Source organism: Pinus tabuliformis, chromosome 6, assembly GCF_031772625.1.
Source record: "Pinus tabuliformis cultivar Carrire ecotype Pingquan chromosome 6, CPIR1, whole genome shotgun sequence".
Classification (NCBI taxonomy): domain Eukaryota; kingdom Viridiplantae; phylum Streptophyta; class Pinopsida; order Pinales; family Pinaceae; genus Pinus; species Pinus tabuliformis.
The window spans coordinates 30,528,258-30,550,660 of NC_142292.1; the positions used below are offsets into that span (position 1 = coordinate 30,528,258).

Genomic DNA, 22,403 nt, shown 5'->3' on the forward strand with positions numbered 1-22,403 from the left:
GTCAGTAAGGAGAACAAGTTTGGAGGAGCAGAGTCTAACTTTGAAACCGTGGACCTTTTTCCTTGGAACTAATGTGAAGCCCTTACCCAAATGGAGTCATTTCACTGAAAACCCTTGTTGGGCGATCTTGCTTTGAGAAGGATCAAGAAGAACGCAAGGCACTAGCGGTACAGGGGCTAGGCTGAAGTTGCAGAGCACGTTGGTGGAGTGGAGGGAGGCATTCAACCTTGAGTGAAGGAAGAAGATGAGCGTGCACATGAGAAAGATGGGGAAAAATATGAAAGAGCATTGGACATGTTTGCGATTTGAGAGGGCATCAATGGAACCAGAATCATTGGAATAGGTGGCATGAAGCATACATGCCCTTCGATTGCTTTCTTGGGACAACGTGGGAGATATTGCAGCCCAGAGGTGACAGTTATGCAAAAATATGCAGAAATATGCAGGAGGGAGTTACAAGGGCAGAAAGGAAGCCAAAAATAGATGTTGGGACCTGTGCTTTGATACCATGTTAGGCCATGAGGTAATTCCTCAAAGCGAATTGTGCTTTTGCATTAAGATTGATCATAGATATATACATGGAGGGAGAGACTCTTGGGTTTCATCTCTTAGTGTCTCTTCATCTTCTGATTCTCCTTATTTTCTATTTACAATATTTACATGGTTTACCTAATCCCAAAGATTAGGTGTCAACAGTAACAAAGCCTATTTACAAGTTAATAATATCCATGGTAAAGTGGGGATGGATATCCATGGTTAAGAATCTTGTCATATTGTTATAAAATATTTTGATTGTGAAATAAGTTATGATTTTTGGGCATGTGGTATTGATAAGCCATGGTATTGGCCCATGGTATTGTAACAAAGCCTATTCACAAGTTCATAATATCAATGGCAAGGTCGGGGTGAATATACAAAGTTAAGAATCTTGCCATATTGTTATAAAATATTTTGATTATGAAATAAGTTTTGTTTTTTGGGCATGTTGTATTGATAAGCCATGGTATTGTAACAAATCCTATTTATAAGTTAATAATATCCATGATAAAGTGGGGGGTGAATATCCATGGTTAAGAATCTTGTCATATTGTTAGAAATAAGTTATGTTTTTTTTGGGCATGTGGTATTGATAAGCCATGGTATTGGCTCATGGTATTGTAACAAAGCCTATTTACAAGTTAATAATATCCACGGTAAATTGGGGGTGAATATCCATGGTTAAAATTCTTGTTGTATTGTTATAAAATATTTTGATTGTGAAATAAGTTATGGTTGTTGGGCATGTGGTATTGATAAGCCATGTATTGCCCATGGTATCATAGCAAAGCCTATTTACAAGTTAATAACAAAATCAAAATATAACAAATTGAATTTTATTATTTTTATTACTTTAACTAGTAAAAATTTTTCATTTCCCACCCCGGTTTTCAGTTTCATCTTATTTTTCCAAAATAGTTAAATGCCCTTTCCCATATCCATACATTCAACAACTGGAAAATAAATTTTGCTAAAAACACAAATTCTGGAAAAAGTACAGAATGCTGGAAAATGCAGAAATAAATATCAGCACATACAAACAGCCATTCACACATTTAAACACAGTGATTTTTGGTCAAGGTGACCCTGGAAAAACCCCCTACAACTCTTGGGGAAAACTAGTTCGAAAGCTCCTTCTTGTTTCTGAAAAATGCTTTTTACAGTGAGAGAAAATATTCAGCAAAAATCAGTAAGCAAACTTTTACAACTTATCTCGTTTTCCGTGCCTCACAGCCAACTGGAAAAACTTACAAACAACAAAACTGAACAGCAATAAATGTTGTACGACCTCCTTGATTTTAGTGCCAAATTTTAGCGTTAAATGCTGCTGTACGACTTGCTTAGAAAAGTGTGCAAGCTGCCATAAATGCTGCTGTATGGCTTCCTCGATTTCTGTGCAGAAAAAACAACAGTACAATGTACGAATTTCTGCCTAGAAATGCGTGCCAAGGTACAACCACTTGCTGTATGGCCTCCCTTGAAAAACGTGCTAGCAAATTTCAGACTTTCTGCTCCTTGATTTCTGTGCTAACTTGTTGTACGACCTCCTTGGAATCTGAGCCAAAACTGCTGTACGGCTTTCTAGAAAATCGTGCCCAAAACCTGCCTTTCACTGTGTGCTAACTCAGCTGTACGGACTTGCTGGAATGCTGCCTTGGAATGTGTGCCAAGCTGCTGCTTTCTTCTCCTCACTGTTCAGAAATCTCCTTTGCTCTCTTGCTCTCCCTCTCAATCTGCTCATGAAAGAATGAATGACCTTCTCCGCCTTTCCCTCCTTTAATTTAACCCTAAGTGACTTTTGGGGAATCCCTAAATCCAATGGCTGAAATAGATTAAGATCTAGGGCTGAGATTAAATGCTCATTTAAATCTCACTTTCTATTTTTTAATTCACCTCACTTTAATAAAGACCCACTTAGTCATTTATTTCCAAAGTCACTTTTCCTTTCTAATTTTACATTGACTTTATTAAAGTCACTTTAAAATTAGACTTTAGTAACTTTATCACTTAAAGTCACTTTTAAATTAGATTTGACTTTATAAAAATTATAAAGTCACTTTAGGAGAAAAATTAAATTCTTTTGGACACTTTTCCCTAGGCCAAAGATCAAAGCCTTAGGGAACCACCTGTCCTCCGGTACCAAATTTCAACACTCCCTCTTACCGAGGAAGGTGTTTCTCACCACACCCATCTTGTCACTGAAGTAGGCATGCTTGCCCCGTGGTAAGGCTTTGGTAAGAATATCTGCAACCTGCTCATCAGTGGGAATATACTCAAGCTTCATAGCTCCCTTCTGAACATAGTCTCTGATGAAATGATATTTGATCCTGATATGCTTTGACCTGTCATGAAACACTGGATTCTCCGTGAGTTTAATGCAACTCTGATTATCACAGTAAATCATTGAAGGTCTCAACGGCTGACCAAATAAGCCAAACAACATCTTACGAAGCCAGATGGCCTCACAACTAGCTAGACTGGCTGCCATATACTCTGCTTCCGCTGAACTCAATGCTACTGACTGCTGCTTCCGGCTGAACCATGACACTACTGCCGAACCCAACTCAAAACAGCACCGTGAAGTGCTCTTCCTATCAGAAGCACAACCTGCCCAATCAGAATCAATATAACCTACCCATCCCCCTGCCTGTAGTCCAGACCATAATCCACTGCCCCTTGCAAGTACCGCAAAATGTGTTTTGCAGCCACCCAGTGAACCTTCCTAGGCTCACACATAAACTCACTCATCGTGTTGACTGCAAAACAAATATCTGGTCTAGTGTTGACCAAATACATCAAGGAACCAATCGACTACCTGTACAATGTGGGATCCACCAACTCGGAATCCGAAGCATGAAGCTTCTTCCAGTTGGTGATCATCGGTGTCGACATGGGTTTACAATCCTCCATGTGGAATCTGCCAAGGATGTCCACAATATACTTCTCCTGCCCCAGGAAGAAATGCCCCTCCTCTTGCCACACCTCCAAACCCAAAAAGTAATGCATCAAGCTGATGTCCTTCATCTCAAACTCCGCCGCAAGATCTCTCTTGCAGCGCTCTATGAGTCTCTCTGCACCTGTAATGACCAAGTCATCCACATACAACACCAGAATGAGAGGCTCCTCACCTATCACAATAAAGTAAAGGTTCGGATCTGCCTCACTCTTTGTGAAACCCATCCCCTGCAAGTATGTATCTATCGTGGAGTACCAAGCTCTGGGAGCTTGTTTCAGGCCATAAAGGGCCTTCCTCAGTCTGCACACATGGGACTCCTTCCCATGCGCCTCAAAGCCCTGTGGCTGCTCAATGTACACCTCCTCCTGTATGAAGCCATTGAGAAATGCAGTCTTCACATCCATCTGGTGGATCTTCCAACCCATCTCTGCTGCTATCGATATAATGGAGCGGATCGAAGTATATCGAGCCACGGGAGCGAAGGTCTCCTCATAATCAACTCCCTCTACCTGGGAGAACCCTCTAGCCACAAACCTCGCTTTGAATTTCTCAATGCTGCCATCTGAAGCATGCTTTACCTTGTAAAGCCATCTGGAAGTAACCACGGATTTGCCCTCAGGCCTCGGCACCACCTCCCAAACATCATTCTTCATGATAGAAGAATACTCCTCCTGCATGGCCTCTCTCCAGACCTGCTGGCTAGCTGCCTCCTCATAGCTAGAAGGCTCAGAGTCAAGGATGCTGGTAGCCATTGCCATATAGCTACAAAACCTCTCAGGTGGTCTACTCTCTCTGACCGGCCTCTTAGGCTCAGCAACAGATGTGGCATCTCTCAAGGTGTCCTGAAGCCACTTGGGCTTCCTCTTCCCTGAGCGCACTTCTCCCATTGGAGAATGAAACTCCTCCTCCTCATCATCATCAGGAGCTTGAACTCCTGACTGTCTGTCTGCTGTCCTCCTGCCTACACCTGAACCTGTAGAAGCTGAGGTATCGTGTGAACTGTCCATCAATGGACTCCCTAGTGAACTGCTCTGCATGTTGCCCGGAGCACCACCCCTCTGGCTCGGCGAGCCACTGCTCACTGACGGACCTGACATCCTCATAGATGTACCTCCGAATCCTCCTGATCCCTGTCCACTGGATCCCTGTGACTGACTCAACTGCTGCTGAGGGTCTGGCTGATCCAGATACTCTAACTCTCGTGACCTCCTAAAGGCCCTGACCTCCTCGAACTTCACATCCCGCCTGACAACAACTTTCCTCTGTGCAGGAATGTAAATCCGAAAGGCCTTTGAGGTCTCACTGTAGCCCACAAAGATACCCTTCTCTGCGGTGGGCTTTAGTTTGGTCCTCTTCTCCTTGGGTATGTAGGAGTATGTAATGCATCCAAAGATACGAAGATGACCAATATCAGGCTTCTTCCCAGAAAAAGCCTCCTCTGGAGTCATGTGCCCCAAGGCACGATGCGGACTCCTGTTCTGCAAATAAATAGCTATGTTGCAGGCCTTTGCCCACAAGAACAATGGCAACCCCTGATCATGTAACATGGCTTTGGCAGCCCCTCCGATGGATCTGTTCTTCCTCTCCGCAACCCCGTTTTGCTAGGGGTTGTAAGGAACAGTGAACTCCCTTCTAATGCCTGCCTCCGCACAATAATCAACAAACTCTCCAAGGGTGTACTCTCCCCCATTGTCTGACCTCAGGGACTTGATCTTCCGACCTGTCTGTGTCTCCACAAGAGCTCTAAACTCCTGAAACCGCTTGAAGACATCACTCTTGGTCTTCAAGAAATAAATCCAGGTCCTCTTGGAGTGATCATCAATGAATAAAACATAGTACTCATATCCACTCAAGGAAACATGAGACATCCGACTGCTCACATCAAAATGAATCAAATCAAGTATCCCAGTCGCTCTGCTGTCACTGCTGGGAAAAGGGGATTTGGCAAACTTGCCCATCGCACAACCTCTGCAAGTATCAAAGTGATCAGTACTGAAATCTGGCACACCTGTAGTGATCTCCCGCAAGGTCCTCAAGGCTCCATGATACATATGCCCCATTCTGCGGTGCCAAATCTCACACAGCTCACAAATGCTGGCTCTGCTGTCGGTACTACTGCTCAATGCCAAAAGGGGCTGGAATGCAAACTTGTACACCTTTGCATGGCGTACACCTATCACTCTAGCTGCCCCTGGGATACATCAACACCTGTCCTCCCCTGAACAGTACCTCATATCCTCTGTCCTCCAAAGCTGAAACGGGTATGAGGTTCTTCCTCATCCCTGGCACATAAAGAACATCTGACACCTTCAAGGGAGGTTTGGACTCCCTCTGAAATGTCAGTGTCCCCGCACCGACTGCTCTAACAACTCTGTCATCACCGAGTACTACCTCTATATCAGTGCCACTCTTTGAAAGCTCTGAGAAGTACTCACAGACTCCTGTCATGTGACGTGAAGCCCCACTGTCCACATACCAGATACCCGAAGATGCTCCGTTAATCGAGGGAAAAGCATGCTCCCTCTGAACCTGTGGGGCAGGTGATCCTGCACTAGAGGACTCACACGCAGTGAATGCAAACTTCCGGTCAAAACGATCTGCAAAGTCCTCAACCTCTGCTGAAGCTGCCATGCTCTGGTTCTTCCCCTTCTTCTTCTTCTTCTCCGGACACCCAACTGCATAGTGTCCCATCTTATGACAATTCCAACACTTCACCTTGGAATAGTCCTTTTGTGTGTTACCTTGTTTATCTTTACTTTTGCCTTTGCCCCCACCATTGCTTGTGGAAGCCTGCTTCTTCCCTTTGCCTTTCTTGCCTCCTGCCAACAATGCTACATCCTCATCCTTCTCAACTGGCTTGGCTGCCCCAAGCTGACCTTTCCTGATCTCTGTCTAAATGCAATCATCCCAAAACCTCTCCCATGTGGGAAGGGTCTCACGTGCACAAACCCCATCAGCAAAGTTCATCCATGAACGGGGGAGGCCATTCAATGCAATCTGCACCAACTCAGTGGGTGGAATGACCTCTCCAACTGCTGCCAACTCATCTCTCACATTAGTAATCTTTGTGAGATATCCAGCTGCACTATCATTACCCATCTTAATGGTTTTCAACTTCTCTTTCAGGACCATTTTCCGGTTCTCATTGGTACTCTGGTGGAGATTGGACAACGCTGTCCACATCTCATGGGCATTTCTCTTTCCTCTCACATGGGGAATGCAATGGTCTTTGACTCCGTCTAGAATTAGTCTCTTACCTTTGTTGTTCTTTCTATTATAAGCAGCCAACTGAGTGGCACAGTAGGCACAACAACAGGGTTCTGTGTGGTATGCACCATAATGTCCCAGACTTCTGCCTCCTCAAAGATACTCTGCATTCTCTCATTCCAAACGCTGTAATTTGTATGCCCATCCAACCTATCCTCCACCTTCAATCCCAATGACATCCTGCTGTCCTAAAACTGAAAAATAGCATTGCTGTAGTAAAGATAAAACTGCTGTTTGTGAAAAATCAACTTGCTGGAATTTTCTGAGTGAAAAATGAGCAGGCTGTAATTTTTCTCCTTGCTGTCCCAAACTGCACTTTAGCACTCAAGCTCTGATACCATGTAAAAATTTCTCATTTCCCACTCCGGTTTTCAGTTTCACCTTATTTCTCCAAAATAGTTAAATGCCCTTTCCCATATCCATACATTCAACAACTGAAAAATAAATTTTGCTGAAAACACAAATTCTGGAAAAATTACATAATGCTGGAAAATGCAGAAATAAATATCAGCACATACAAACAACCATTCGACATATTTAAACACAGTGATTTTTGGTCAAGATGACTCTGGAAAAACCCCCACAACTCTTGGGGAAAACCAGTTCGAAAGCTCTTTCTTATTTCTGAAAAATGCTTTTTACAGTGAGAGAAAATATTCAACAAAAATCAGCAAGCAAACTTTTACAACTTATCTCGTTTTCCGTGCCTCACAGCCAACTGGAAAAACTTGCAAACAACAAAACTGAACAACAATAAATGCTGTATGGCCTCCTCGATTTTTGTGCCAAATTTCAGCGTTAAATGCTGCTGTACGGCCTGCCTAGAAAAGCATGCAAGCTGCCATAAATGCTGCTGTACGGTTTCCTCGATTTCTGTGCAGAAAAAACAACAGTAGTGTACGGATTTCTGCCTAGAAATGCGTGCCAAGGTACAACCACTTGCTGTACGGCCTCCCTTGAAAAATGTGCCAGCAAATTTCAGACTTTCTGCTCCTCTATTTCTGTGCTAACTTGCTGTACGACCTCCTTGGAATCTGAGCCAAAACTGCTGTACAGCTTTCTAGAAAATCGTGCCCAAAACCTGCCTTTCACTGTGTGCTAACTTAGCTGTACGGACTTGCTGGAATGCTGCCTTGGAATGTGTGCCAAGCTGTTGCCTCCTTCTCCTCACTGTCCAGAAATCTCCCTTGCTCTCTTGCTCTCCCTCTCTCAATCTGCTCATGAAAGAATGAATGACCTTTTCCTCCTTTCCCTCCTTTAATCTAACCGTAAGTGACTTTTGGGGAACCCCTAAATCCAATGGCTGAAATAGATTGAGATCTAGGGCTGAGATTAAATGCTCATTTAAATCTCACTTTCTATTTTTTAATTCACCCCACTTTAATAAAGACCCACTTAGTCATTTATTTCCAAAGTCACTTTTCCTTTCTAATTTTACATTGACTTTATTAAAGTCACTTTAAAATTAGACTTTAATAACTTTATCACTTAAAGTCACTTTTAAATTAGATTTGACTTTATAAAAATTATAAAGTCACTTTAGGAGAAAAATTAAATTCTTTTGGACACTTTTCCCTAGGCCAAAGATCAAAGCCTTAGGGAACCACTTGTCTTCTGGTACCAAATTTCAACATAAATTTTTATTATTAATTGAGCCAACATTTAAATGTTTACACTCATCCGCGATACTAGGGTTTATATTACTTTTAACTTCTTATTTATTACTTTTAACATTTTGTTTGCTACTTTTAATTTTTTATTATTAATTGAGCCAACATTTAAATGTTTACACTCATCTCCAATGTCACTTTTATCTTTTTATTATTTTTTAATTGAACTGATATTTAAAATTGTTATATTACACCTACACATCTACTCTATACTGGGCTGTAGAGCGCCTCTCGGTGCAAAAAGGCTCACTACAAAATGGCCTTGACTAAATATAATTGTTGCATCGCTTATCCTGTGGCTCAATTGGCTTGATAACTTCTATGGCTCAGATGCTCTTCTCTGCGGTCATGGCTCTCTGTGTTCGACTAACATCAATGGTTGTACACATGAAATAATGAACAATGGATTTATTTTGCAAATACATAGTGTCAATGCATGTCAGATGGTTTTTTGGCTCATTCGCTACATTGGTATCACATTATTTGTGTCAGAACAATAAAAAATAATAACAAAACATCTCCAGATTGCTCATTGATGTTAATGATTGTGATTACATTTTTGATGCGAACCAGAGCAAAGGAACTCCTTGCTCATAAATTTTCAAGCACAATTACAGAGTTTTTTTTGCACGTCCAATCAGATACAAATTCACCATATATATAGGTTTGGTTGGGCCGGTTTATACCATCTAACCATATTCATATTAATAATGTTGAATCATTAAAATTTGTGCAGGGTCGACATGCCTTCAAACAGGGTCTTCAAATTTTATGATCTTTGACCAAACCCAGTGAATGAAATTTAAGCCTAGGTCCATATGACTGCATTACATGGTCAGGGCCCACTTGTGCTTATAATAATATTAATTTGAAAATAATATTTCAACCAAATGCAAACTTGGGTGAGCTGGCCTCATGCATTTGGTGTATACTAACTTCAATTACACATATCTTCTCAACTGAGAGGAACCATGGGGTGCCACCTACCGATGGAAATGACATGACGAAGACCACACAATGGAGATGGTCATGCAAGTAAATTAACTGATCTTCCCTATCATATTCTTCCTCAAAGGCGGGGCTTTATGACCACACTGCAGGGACTTGCTTCCTTCTCTTCTTTTCTTGACCATGGGAGCTTCGAATCACTACAATCCATAGACGAATATTAAGGGCGTTCAAAGATCGATGTTGGCATGAATGACAACATCATTTAACACTTTACACTGTTATATCTAGCTTATAAGGCTGCTTTATCTACTGCTGCCCCAATGATAGCAGATAAACTAAGAGAAGACCAAGTTTTTGTTGGTTAGTTAGTGCAGAAATTCAACTTTGGTTATCGGAAATTTTACTTAACATTTTTGGCTAACATATGCAAGTAGTTTTAACTTGTTTTAAATTTTAATCTCTTTTTGGGCATATTCCAACTTCATTTTCTTGCTGGTTTTTAGCAGGCGCTCTCCATAACAAGGGGAGATGTTGGCAAAATTTACCCAGCGTTAAGGATTTGGAGCATCTGAAGGCAACCTAGAACCACCCCTTGCTAAAACAAGTGAAATTCACTTTTGTAAACTCTTCTATGAATCTTTCTTCTACCCTTGATCTTTCAAGGGATCCATTGTAACTCTTTCAATTTCTCTCCATCCTTTTATTTATAAGGGATTTCCTTCTTTCTCTTGACTTCAATCCTTTTTTCCACGAGGGATCTAATAAAGCATTATAACTTTTCTTGGGAGTTAGGGGATTTTCCCCCTAAGCATCCCTCTCCCCATTTGGGGAATCTTCTTGTGGGTGTGTATTTCCATGGTTTACTTTTTTGTGGATTGGATTTAAAATTAACTTAGGGTAGGTAATCACATCATAACATTAGAGTAGATTGCATTTTTTGAGTTAATTTCATTTCATGCAATATAGCTAGGCTTATCTTTCATTTCAACAATTGCGTTGTGATCTAGCTTAGTCTTTCATTTCACTTGAGCATCTAATTGATAACTTTTGTTCCTTATTCTTGGAGTAGACTAATTGTAAATTTGCTTTAGCTAGATTTCATTTCACTGCTTTAGATTATAAATTTCATTATCTAGATTTCATTAATTAACCTCCAGCAAGTTCCAACGGCTTGTTGGTTGAAGTATATTAACTAGGGACCCTTCCTCTTCTAAGACTTCTTATTCCGAGATTGCGGCCCCAACGAGGATAAGGCACAAAGAGGAAGTTGATATATAACTAGTTCTAATTTTGCAATTTGCACTTATATACTGAATTTACCTTAATTCAAGTGAGAACCTAACTAAAACGAACGAAGAAGCACTTCAAAACATTTTGATTTTAGCATCTCTTGTATTTGGTTATTGCCTTTACTTTAAGCATTTATCTTTGACCTATCATTTTCAAGGCATTTTAATTTCAAGAAGTTATCTTTACTTGGAGCATTTACTTCACTTTGGGCACTGGTCATTACTTGCTATTGATCCTTGTTATATCTCTTGTGATAAGTGGTTATGGTGGTTTATGCTCGTTGATTACATCTACATGCTTTGAAGTCATTGCTGTAATCTACTTTCACCGAGATACATAGTTTCTTAACAATCTATAAGCAGTGGAAAAACACTAGAGATAAAAACACGTACACAAAATTGACGCACTTGTTTTACCCAGGAAACCCAAAAGGGAAAACCTGCTTTCTTTGTTGTATTATTTTATTGATTGTTCTTGAGCAATTGGATCTATTACAATTCGCGCTACTTCTGCAACTAGCAATCTGTCTCTGAGAACACAATTGTTCTCCTGCTGAATAGCCTTGACTTTCCTTGAGAATTCCTGATTTTTGCTCCACAATACTTGCGCACTGGGGCCCCTATTTCCTTGCTCACTTGCTTCTATTTTCTAACGCACAATTGGGCTCCTATTTTCTAGCGCAAACCTCCTATTTCCTTGCGCACAAGCTCCTCAATTCTGCACACTCTACACACAAAGAATTGATCTCTCTCGAATGATTGATCTTGTGCCTTCATCCTTCTCTTTATAGATAGTATACGCACACGCAAGGAGGCCTAGTTCGATTTAGAAGTTTGAGTTGTGATTGTAAGTTAACTGAGAATTCAACTTGTTCTCTCTCCAATCAACACTGGAGTCTTAACTCGTTCTCTCTTCAATCAAGACTGAAGACTTAACTTGTTCTAGCTGAACTTGTAACTGCCACCTCGTTCTGTAGTCAAACTGAAGAAGACTCCACTTAACTGAAGCTTCAACATTACGTATGAAAACTTGATGACCATTCCATAAACTGGAAATCAATTCATCGTAATTGAAGTCCATCTCATGAACTCACACTCATGCTACAGAAAGACTAAGTCGAGATCTTCATTGGGTAAGGCACAAGCAAGAGGACCTTCCATCTCTACATTTTCGGCAACCACAGTCGATGTGGCGCAACTTCTTCCAATGTGTTTTTCTGATTTGTAGGGTTTCCTGATTTTGGAGTAAAGGCTAGGGTCTGAATCATAAAAGCTGCCCCATTTCAGGCCAGCTTGAACAGCAATGATTTACTGTTTTATGGTTCACAGTTCTGGCTAGAATGGAATGTTTTGGGGGGAGTGATAAATCAGAACCGGTGAAGGGCATGCAACAAAGCAGTTTGCTCTGCCTTTTGTAAATGGTGAAACTTCCGGTTGTAATTCCCTTTTTATAGAGCGTCATCATTTAGCAAAGATTTTTTTTAAATGGTGATTGTTGTGGGTGAATGTAGTTTATAAAATGTGTTTTTTCTTTTGCATACAATTGGTGATTAAAATCTTACAGGTATCAATATTTTCAATCAGGGTTTCTGTGGATTAGCAAAGGGTACTATTCAGCTTCAGAAATCTTCTTTTCTAGTGCTCTGTTTTGACTTGAATTTCATGGGTTCTTTTAAGTTTTAGTAGTATTTTGTTTCCCCTGCTTCTGCTTGGTTTCTATGATACATGTGGCAGTGGAATGATTTCCGGGTAACTTTCCAATTCTCTATTTATTGGTATGCTCCTATGTTCATACTACATAGTGCTTCTTTCACAGTAGTGTCTTGAAAAAATTGGCCACAAGATCTTGCTGCAAGGCAGGATCATTTTGGTTCTGATACCAATGTTATGAACATGTTGGTTTGATAACTACAGATGTAAAAACATCCAATGGAAGTAAGATAAAAATGAGAAATACGTATAAGATAAATATATTTTCTATATCCTGACCGAATATTTTCAAGAGCTCTTGTGATGATATAAATACTCATTGAATGGTCATGGTGGTGAAGGGCTATGAGTCATGACCATTGGTGATTAATTATGATTGTTATAATTGTTCATTATTATGTAATGTATAAGTATGCACGTTACACCTCATTTACGCAGACCAAGTGATATCATCTTGATAATTCTATCTCTTCTTTACCGTTAAGAAGTTTTTTACTCCTTCAGAATGGTTGGTTGAGCACCGCAATATTTCATGAAGCATAGTACCCTGATATGACATATTCTACTTGCATTCTTAATATTAAAGGCATCATTATATTTTAAATTTTTATATTGTCGTTGATTTTAACACTCTTGTAGTTTCTTAGGAGTTTATACATTGTTATATTAAATTCAAGCTTATTGCATGTTGATTTTGTAATAAGTTCTACTTTTGATTACAAAAACACATGCACTAAAGGTTTTGAGTAAACTGACAATGTTTTTTGCATTTTATTATGACATAATTTTGCTCCACTATAAAAATAAACAATTCCTTTTAATTCTTAAAGCCTTACATTTGACTCTATGAGGATTAGTTACTATTGATTGTTTGCTTGCAGATCTGAATATGATACTGTTGGAACATGCGTAAAAGCAGCTCTTGTCTACCTTGGCACCACTTTGATTAAGGTTTATTACTCGTCACTGTTGGACCTCTGTTTCCCATTGTCATAAATATCAAATAGCTGTGATTGTGAAACATGAAATTTTTCTTGTTTTGGAAAGTGAATGTTTTATATAAAGATAAATGTATGAAGGATGTAGAAAGATGATTGACAAATTATAAGGTCTGATATCTCATAGGATTCAGTGTGCCAAATTACTTAATTTAAAACAAAAATGTTACGAGCAAAGTTCGTTTACGCTCTGATACCAATGTTACAAACAGAGTTCGTAATAGCAGGTTAAACACTCCAAAAGACTTGGAATATGAAGATATCCATTGATGATACAATAATATATAAAATATATTGAATAAGAACATGATATGATGAGAATGTTACAAATGATGGCCCACATATATACTTAGGTAAGGGCCCTTTCACGAATGGTCATGTCTTTGGAGACATGCGTCTTCTTTACTAATCACTAATTAAATATTTGTTTATTATGATTTATTTTTATGTTATTTTTATATATATTATATTCATAACATTGTCTTCCTCTTCAGAAAGCTTTGTCCTCAAAGCTTATTTCTGACAGAGTGTGCTATCTGTTTTTAGGCGCATCTTCCAGAATTTTTTGAGTTGTCATCTTTGTTGATACAGGTTGATATGATCCTCTAAGTGATAAACAAAACTGTCAAATTGAGAAGGGATCTGACCATCCTACATTAATCTTCTATGGAATCTTGCAGTTACTAGATACTTTGTGTGAGTTTTTATTAAGACTGAATTGTGCTGACATTAGCAGTTTGAAATATATGTAGCAAAATATTTAGAATATCTGAAATATAATAATGTCCATCATGGGAAGGATAATATATTATATAAGAATATTTGAATACAAGTGAAATGATAAGATGTTACAAATGAGGGCCCGCATATATACTTAGGTAGGTGCCCTTTCATGAATGGTCATGTCCTTAGAAACATGCCTCTTCTATACTAATCACTAATTAATCATTTGTTTATTATGTTTTTTTTTGCATTATTTTTATATATATTGTATTTGTACTGAACAAAGTTTGTTCTTCGATTAAATACTCTAGAAGACTTGGAATATGAAGATATCCATTGAGGATACAAATATTATATATTAAATATATGAATATGAATGATGATACAAATGAGAGTGAGAGGCCTACTTATATACTAGGCAGGTGCCTCTTCATGGAGAGTCATGTCTCATTTAGACATGCCTCTTCAACCTAATTACGAATTAACTAATCATTATTTATAATTATTATCATTTACTGATGAAAGGCCTGATCTCTTTTTCCTGTTTCGGACGTCTTCTTGTCTCAGAATTGTCATCTTTGTCGAAGCAAGACGATATGATCCTCTAAGTGATAAACAAACTGTCGCACTGAGAATGGATTTGACCATCCTAAATTAATCTTCTGTGGAATCTTGCGGTGACTGAAAACTTGTGATGAATTGTTATCACATGAATGGATTGCACTGACATTAGTATTCTTCAGAACATTAGTTTGTTGTTTCTATTCTAAGTGACACAGATTCGTAGATTGATTGAGATGTCTGTTCTTGTGATGAAGACTCCAACATTGATTAGCAGCAAGAGCAATTATGGATTAGATGATACTGTATCGGGCAACAGGTGCAAATATCTCATCATAATCTTCTCCCTCTTTTTGGGAGAATCCCATGGACACGAATTTCGCCTTGAACTTCTCAATGCTACCATCAACTGCTTGTTTGATTTTGTATAACCACTTGGAAGTCACAACAGACTTCCCCTCAGGTCTCAGAACCACCTCCCATACATCATTCTTATATATAATATAAGAATATTTGAATACAAGTGAAATGATAAGATGTTACAAATGAGGGCCCGCATATATACTTAGGTAGGTGCCCTTTCATGAATGGTCATGTCCTTAGAAACATGCCTCTTCTATGCTAATCACTAATTAATCATTTGTTTATTATGTTTTTTTTGCATTATTTTTATATATATTGTATTTGTAGTGAACAAAGTTTGTTCTTCGGATTAAATACTCTAGAAGACTTGGAATATGAAGATATCCATTGAGGATACAAATATTATATATTAAATGTATGAATATGAATGATGATACAAATGAGAGTGAGAGGCCTACTTATATACTAGGCAGGTGCCTCTTCATGGAGAGTCATGTCTCATTTAGACATGCCTCTTCAACCTAATTACTAATTAACTAATCATTATTTATAATTATTATCACTTACTGATGAAAGGCCTGATCTCTTTTTCCTGTTTCGGACGTCTTCTTGTCTCAGAATTGTCATCTTTGTCGAAGCAAGACAATATGATCCTCTAAGTGATAAACAAACTGTCGCACTGAGAATGGATTTGACCATCCTAAATTAATCTTCTGTGGAATCTTGCGGTGACTGAAAACTTGTGATGAATTGTTATCACATGAATGGATTGCACTGACATTAGTATTCTTCAGAACATTAGTTTGTTGTTTCTATTCTAAGTGACACGGATTTGTAGATTGATTGAGATGCCTGTTCTTGTGATGAAGACTCCAACATTGATTAGCAGCAAGAGCAATTATGGATTAGATGATACTGTATCGGGCAACAGGTGCAAATATCTCATCATAATCTTCTTCCTCTTTTTGGGAGAATCCCCTGGACACGAATTTCGCCTTGAACTTCTCAATGCTACCATCAACTGCATGTTTGATTTTGTATAACCACTTGGAAGTCACAACAGACTTCCCCTCAGGTCTCAGAACCACCTCCCATACATCATTCTTCATGATGGACTCATACTCCTATGGCATCTCTCTGAACCTGTTCCTTCATTGCTTCTTCATAGCTGCAAGGTTCAAAGTGTATAATGTCACTCATCAAGGCAACATATCCCTAATATTTGTGAGGCTACTTGCTCTCCCTGAAGGTGCCTCTCGGGGCTACGTGTCTCTCTGCATCCTGTTATGTATCACGAAGCCACAATGGTCTCTTTCTCGTGGGAGGATCACAAGGAGGAGGATCCATAGGATCCATGGGTGCCATAGGCTCATCAACAAGGCCAGACTCAAGCATGGATGGCTCAACATCTACATCCATAGAATCAATTCCTCTCTCACTGCTGGTAGGGACAAGAGAGTCCCTAGCTTTCCCAAGAGCAACATCTTCAACAAAAGTCACAGCCCGACTGAATTCAATGTTCCTTTCACCTTGCACATATATTCTATAAGCTTTAAAATTTCCACAATAGCCAACAAACGTACCTTTCTTTCTGAAATCCTCTAGCTTTGATCTTTTCTCCTTCGGTACATGAAAGTAGACAGGGTAGCCAAATATGCTCAAGTGTCCAACTTCTAGTTTCACACTTGTAAAGACTTCTTTTGCAGTCTTATTCCTCAAGGCATGATGAGGACTCCTATTTTCGACATACACAAGAATATTCGTAGCTTCTCCCCACAGAAACATAGGAAGATTTTGATCATGAATCATGACTTTGGATGCTTCCAAGATGGACATGTTCTTCCTCTTAGCAACTCCATTTTGTTGAGGTTTGTATGGAACAATGACCTCCCTCTTAATCCTGACCTCGTTGTGGAATTATTCGAACTCATTTGAAGTATATTCTCCTCCATTATATGTCCTCAGGGTCTTGATCTTCTTTCCTGTTCACAAGAGCCTTGAAATCCTTGAACACATCGAAAACTTGATCCTTAGTCTTCAAGTAGAAGATCCAAGTTTTACGAGAGTAGTTGTCAACAAAGATCGTATAGTATAAAGATCCTCCAAAATATTTCACTGGCATGGGCCCACAAAGATCATAATGAATAAGATGAATCTCCATAGATCTGCTATTACTAGAAGGGAATGGTCCCTCAATATTCTTCTTGTTGCCGCCAGAAGTGTACACCTAAGGTGCAACGCTCAGAGTAAGGGTTGTCACCTATTCCCTACTCACTCCGTTTAAGCTCTCTTCTAGACAAGTTATGAGGGGTAGTCCCTAAAGATAAATGGAAAAGGAAAACTTGTTGGAACAACAAGTTCTAGGAGACTAAGGGCAAGGCAATCACCTCTCTAAACAACCTGATTAAGGATTAGCAAGTAAGATTATTATTATTGAGCAAGGTGGATGCTAAAAGATAGATTTGATTAGATCAATATGACACTTAATGAGATTTAAAGTGAGAGACTAGTGCCTTAATAACAATGCTCAAATATAACTATGTACGCCTGAGAGCTGCTCCAGGCGCGATTTCTTTAGGTGAAAAAGAAAACAATGTTCAAATATAAATTAAAGTACTTGCAAATAACAATACAATATCAAGTTGTGAGGTAGGCAATGCTGCAAGAAAACTGTTAGTACAAGAAATCAAGATATTATCAACAATTAAAGATATGAGAAACAAGGGATGAGCTTGCAAGAGAAATAAACCTTGTACTTCAAGTAAAGATGATATTTCAAGATGCAACAAGCTTGAAAATGACAAGTGTAATAATGTAAAACTTGCAAGTAGAAAATAAGCCCACAATTCCAATTACAATAATCAATTGAAATGCAAAATGATGATGTTAGATGAGAAAATGCAAGATATATCTATGTGAGATGCAAGATCTTGGTTAATTTTAATTATATGCCTATACTAAGGGTGAAGACCTTCCCCTCAATTATCAAAGCAAGTCTTAGAACAAGGTTGCTGGGAGAAGTGTTGGGGAAGGAGGCCAAGGCCTCATTAACGATACCTAACCAGGACTTCTAGCAACCCAAGTGCCTCCATTCCTACAAGGCACTCGACCACAAGAAAACTGCAAGGTCACTCATTTTAACCGTTGCTCAAGGGTCAAGCTTCTCAAATTGAACAATGTTGAAGGTGATCCTAACTTCCTATCAACCACACTTATGTTTAGAGGTAAATTTTAGGGGATGCAATCTAGATCTAAGATGCAAATGCAAATGCTTCAATGAGATTCAATGACAATGATACTTCAATGGAGGAAACTTATAATCAATATTTATGATAATCACTTAGGACACAAGAGATTAGCTTACAACAATGATCAATGAAGCAAATTTTAAGATCACAAAATGAAACAAGAGAGATGCAATTAGATTTGGATGTTAGAACAATATCCCAAAATGCCTTTAACAATAAGCGCTTCTTAATATGTTCTTTACTTATTAGACAATGGAAACAAGTAAAACTATATGATGAAGGCACACGTGAATGATGGCAAATGAGATTGCTAACAAGAGATTAGAGAGGCTACTTTAAATCTACAATTACAAGTGAAACAAAGACAAGAACTATCTCAAATGCAAAAGATCAAATAGCCAATAAATGCAACTTAAGAGATTAGATCTAATTTGTGATGATAATGAATCTAACAATGCAAGAGAGACAAGTTAGTAAGTTAGATCTAATAACTAAGAGGAGAAAGAGAAGCCCTCCCTTTTAAATAAGGAGGCAGGATACCATGGGATTGAGATCCCAAGCTCCCTCAAGGAACAAGATCTTTATTATTATATTACAAAGGAGGAAGTCCTTCCAAAGGATTCTTCAACTCAAGGAGATTTACAACAATGACAAGATTTATTCAACAACAATCTCCTCAAGATACAAGGCTGATCAAACCAGATCCAATTATGATTATGATTGTAAATTCCCCAATCCAATTGATCTAACCCTCCATTAACTCACAACCTTTGTCAAGGATGAATAACAACCTCCAAATGCTCTCAGCCTAGGTGAAGGAAAGCCTCCAAGGGATCACGACTAGCTTAGAAAATTGCTTCAAAATTTTGATTTTAGTTAAAGTTTTTATGGTGATTTCTTAAGGTTCAAGGCTCCAAACTTTTCACAAAAATTATGTCTTTCCACTGCCAAATCCACTCTTTCGCACCAGTTGAGAAAGGTGTCCTTTAGGAGCTCTCGACCTTGAGGAAAAAGGGCTCAAGATGTATGCGACTTTCTCCAAAAAATTTGCAATGAAATCAAGCCTTCCAAATCGGATTTTTATGCCCAAAAATTTGTGATGAAACCCTTCTTAAGTTGATCGATCTCTGCAAAAATTCCAGGGGTTAACACATCAAAATCAAAGGCAAAAATTAAAGCCCTAGAGGGTTTGCGGCCTAGCAAATTTGAGCAAAAATTCTAACAGACCTCAAAAGAAATCTTCAATGAAATTTTTTGAGCCACAAAAAATGAGACAAACCCTTGCTAGATACCCAAAGTAAGCCTCCAAGGCTAGCGACTATTACAAGAGAGTTCTGAACTGTAAAATGACCAAAATGCCAAGTAAAATCCTCAAGAAAAATTTGCAAAAAATTATATGAAGTGAGAAACCGTTGGAAAGGATTCGATCTTGAAGTAAAAAAGGGCCTTCAAACCCTCCTCCGCTTATGTGATATCAATACGATGTGCCCACTCTGCTGCTTTATTCGTCGAAGCCTAAAAGTCATGTCTATGGCCGATCAACTGTTGGAGGACTTGCATCCTTAATCATCATTTATTCCCGGAATAGAACAATTGAAGGTTTACATAAGATGTTTTTATCCCACACAGGGGGTACTTTTTAAGGCATCTAATGAAATGCCACGACCTCAAGAAAAAATGCCAGACAACCTCAAGAAAATTTCGCTGCCCTTGAAATCCTAGTCGTCTAGGCTAGGAGGAGGATTGTGGCTTCAATTTTTTTTTCCTTGAAATTCGATGGGATCAATCCTGCAAAAAATATGTACAAATAGATCCAAGCCAAAATTGATACCCTCTCTTCAGATCTGCAAAGAAAACTCAATAAAACCCCACAAATATATACAAGATAAATAGAAATTATATACAAGGTTAGAAGAAAATATATACAAGATCTATATACAAATTTACAAGAATAAACTCTTCAATTACAAATCTATTCATTTAAAGTTATAAAAAATAATTTTGGGAGAGATTTAAAGACAGATAAATTTTGATCTAGAGCAAATGGCAAGAAAACCCCTTTCTTATTTCAAATGATAAGTCTCTAGATGATCCCACTATGGGTTCTTCAACTTCTATGCCCGAAATAGTTGGTTAATTGTTAGTTTTAGGTATGTTCTATGCTAGAGCAATTTATTTAATTTCTTTTCCATATTAGCAATCACATCAGCATAAAGTAAACTGCAGATAGAACATAAATATAAATCGCAGAAGACATGCCAAGACAAGAGGACACAGGATGTGGCGCTAGCCAGGGACAAACCCCACAATGTGTGGGGAAACCCTTGATCAATTCTTCTTTTATGTTCTTCAAAGTTCAGCAGAGAAAGAGAGAGAGAGAGAGATAATGCATTTACAACAAAATTCAACACTTTGACTTATCTGGATCTGAGCATAGATCATTTCCTATAATGATGAGATCAGTTGAAGACATTTTGCTTCAACTGAATCTCCTAGGTGACGACTTCACCTATCCATTTCGTTCATCTGCTGCACCTTACCGTGTAGAACCATCATGCTGCATCATGCATGTTCATGCTGCTCATGATCACTGTGCTGCCCATACATCAAGATGTCCATGACTTCATACTTCATGCTGCTCATGCATCATCATGCTTCATGTTGCCCATGCTCATGATCTCATTCATCATGATACTGCCCATGTCCATGATCTCATTCATTAACATGCTGCCCTTTATGACAACAACTTCCAGCCTTGCGAACAACCCTTCAAGCCTGAAGGCTGTCTTATGTGCCACGCTGTCACCTGCAATACTCAAAGGTTTACATGTTGTCCATCTAGATTACCTCACGCTGTCAACAGGCTTGTGACAACGTTTGAGAGGCTCATCCTTAACGAGATCAGGATTGCATCTTTGAGTTCTGATATTATAACCAAGAATTATTGTTGAGGGTATACGAGCTAGCAGGAGCTCAGATCAATACACAAATATATACTGAACTATACGTATGCCAAAATATGCTTTGGCCCAGAACGTAGGAGAGTTCTAGCTGCATATATTGACAACGTATATGGTGCTCTCCATGCGTATGACTCTATTACAGGACTGCGTTCTTCATTACAGGACTGTATCTCCATGCTATGCGTATATCATGACTGTCTTCCCTTACTGCGGTACTACAACATGTATATTACTATGTATATATATATATCCATTTGCTGCGTATATGTACCTCGGTTATATTGCCATTTGCTGCGTATATGTACCTCGGTTATATAGTCATTTGCTGCGTATATGTATCCCGGTTATATTGCCATTTGCTGCGTATATGTATCCCGGTTATATTGCCATTTGCTGCGTATATGTACCTCGGTTATATAGTCATTGCCATCATATATATGAACTCATACACAGCGTATTGAACAACGTATCCATGTCCCATTGACCTGTGTATGTTTTATTGGACAGTGGAATAGGTATCTTCATATACCTGCGTATATGTCTCCAGTCTACATATACCTGCGTATATGTTTCCATTTACAGCGGAATGTCCTCAAGATGAACAACATGAATTTTCTCTTCATGAACTATGCGTAGATTAGGGCCTGCGTGCCTCGTATTAGGTCTCTGTCTGTTGCTCATCCTCATATGCCTGCGGCTTCCTGCGGTTAGGGCATCACCCTTGGGCCAGCGTATCTTTAGTTCTCTCCTTCTCCAAAAACCCAGACGTGGAGAGGAGATCACCTCAAGAATACTTGTGATAAATGACTTCAAATCCTCTTCTATTTATACTGAAATGTAGATGATGAATAGACACGTCTATGGGCTTCTGAGCCTACTCAAATTGTTGGTCGGCTTGATAATAATTCCATAATCAAAATAAATTAATATCTCCATAAATACTTATCGGAATTGGATGATCTTTAGATCAATCCTACACCTTTCGACGAGAGGGATCCAATAAAAATATCAACTGCCATAAATAAGCTGACTCACATGGAGTTTGGCCATAGTTGCGAATTTAACATTAATTCAACTGAGAATGTCCCCAAGTATCCAAGATCTGATCAAATACAATAAATTTATACACACTTGAAAAAGATTTGTTAGATCCACAGAGATTTGGAT

At 38.8% G+C, this 22,403-nt stretch overlaps 1 protein-coding gene across 1 annotated transcript in view; it reads left to right on the plus strand.

Annotated features, from left to right (window-relative positions):
- Nucleotides 1-22,403, plus strand: part of LOC149257062 (uncharacterized) — a 233,047-nt gene that overhangs the window by 31,624 nt on the left and 179,020 nt on the right. Inside the window, exon 2 of the mRNA XM_089369038.1 lies at nt 13,262-13,331. Within this exon, the coding sequence (XP_089225164.1) occupies nt 13,262-13,331 (70 nt within the window). The remainder of the gene's footprint in view (nt 1-13,261; nt 13,332-22,403) is intronic.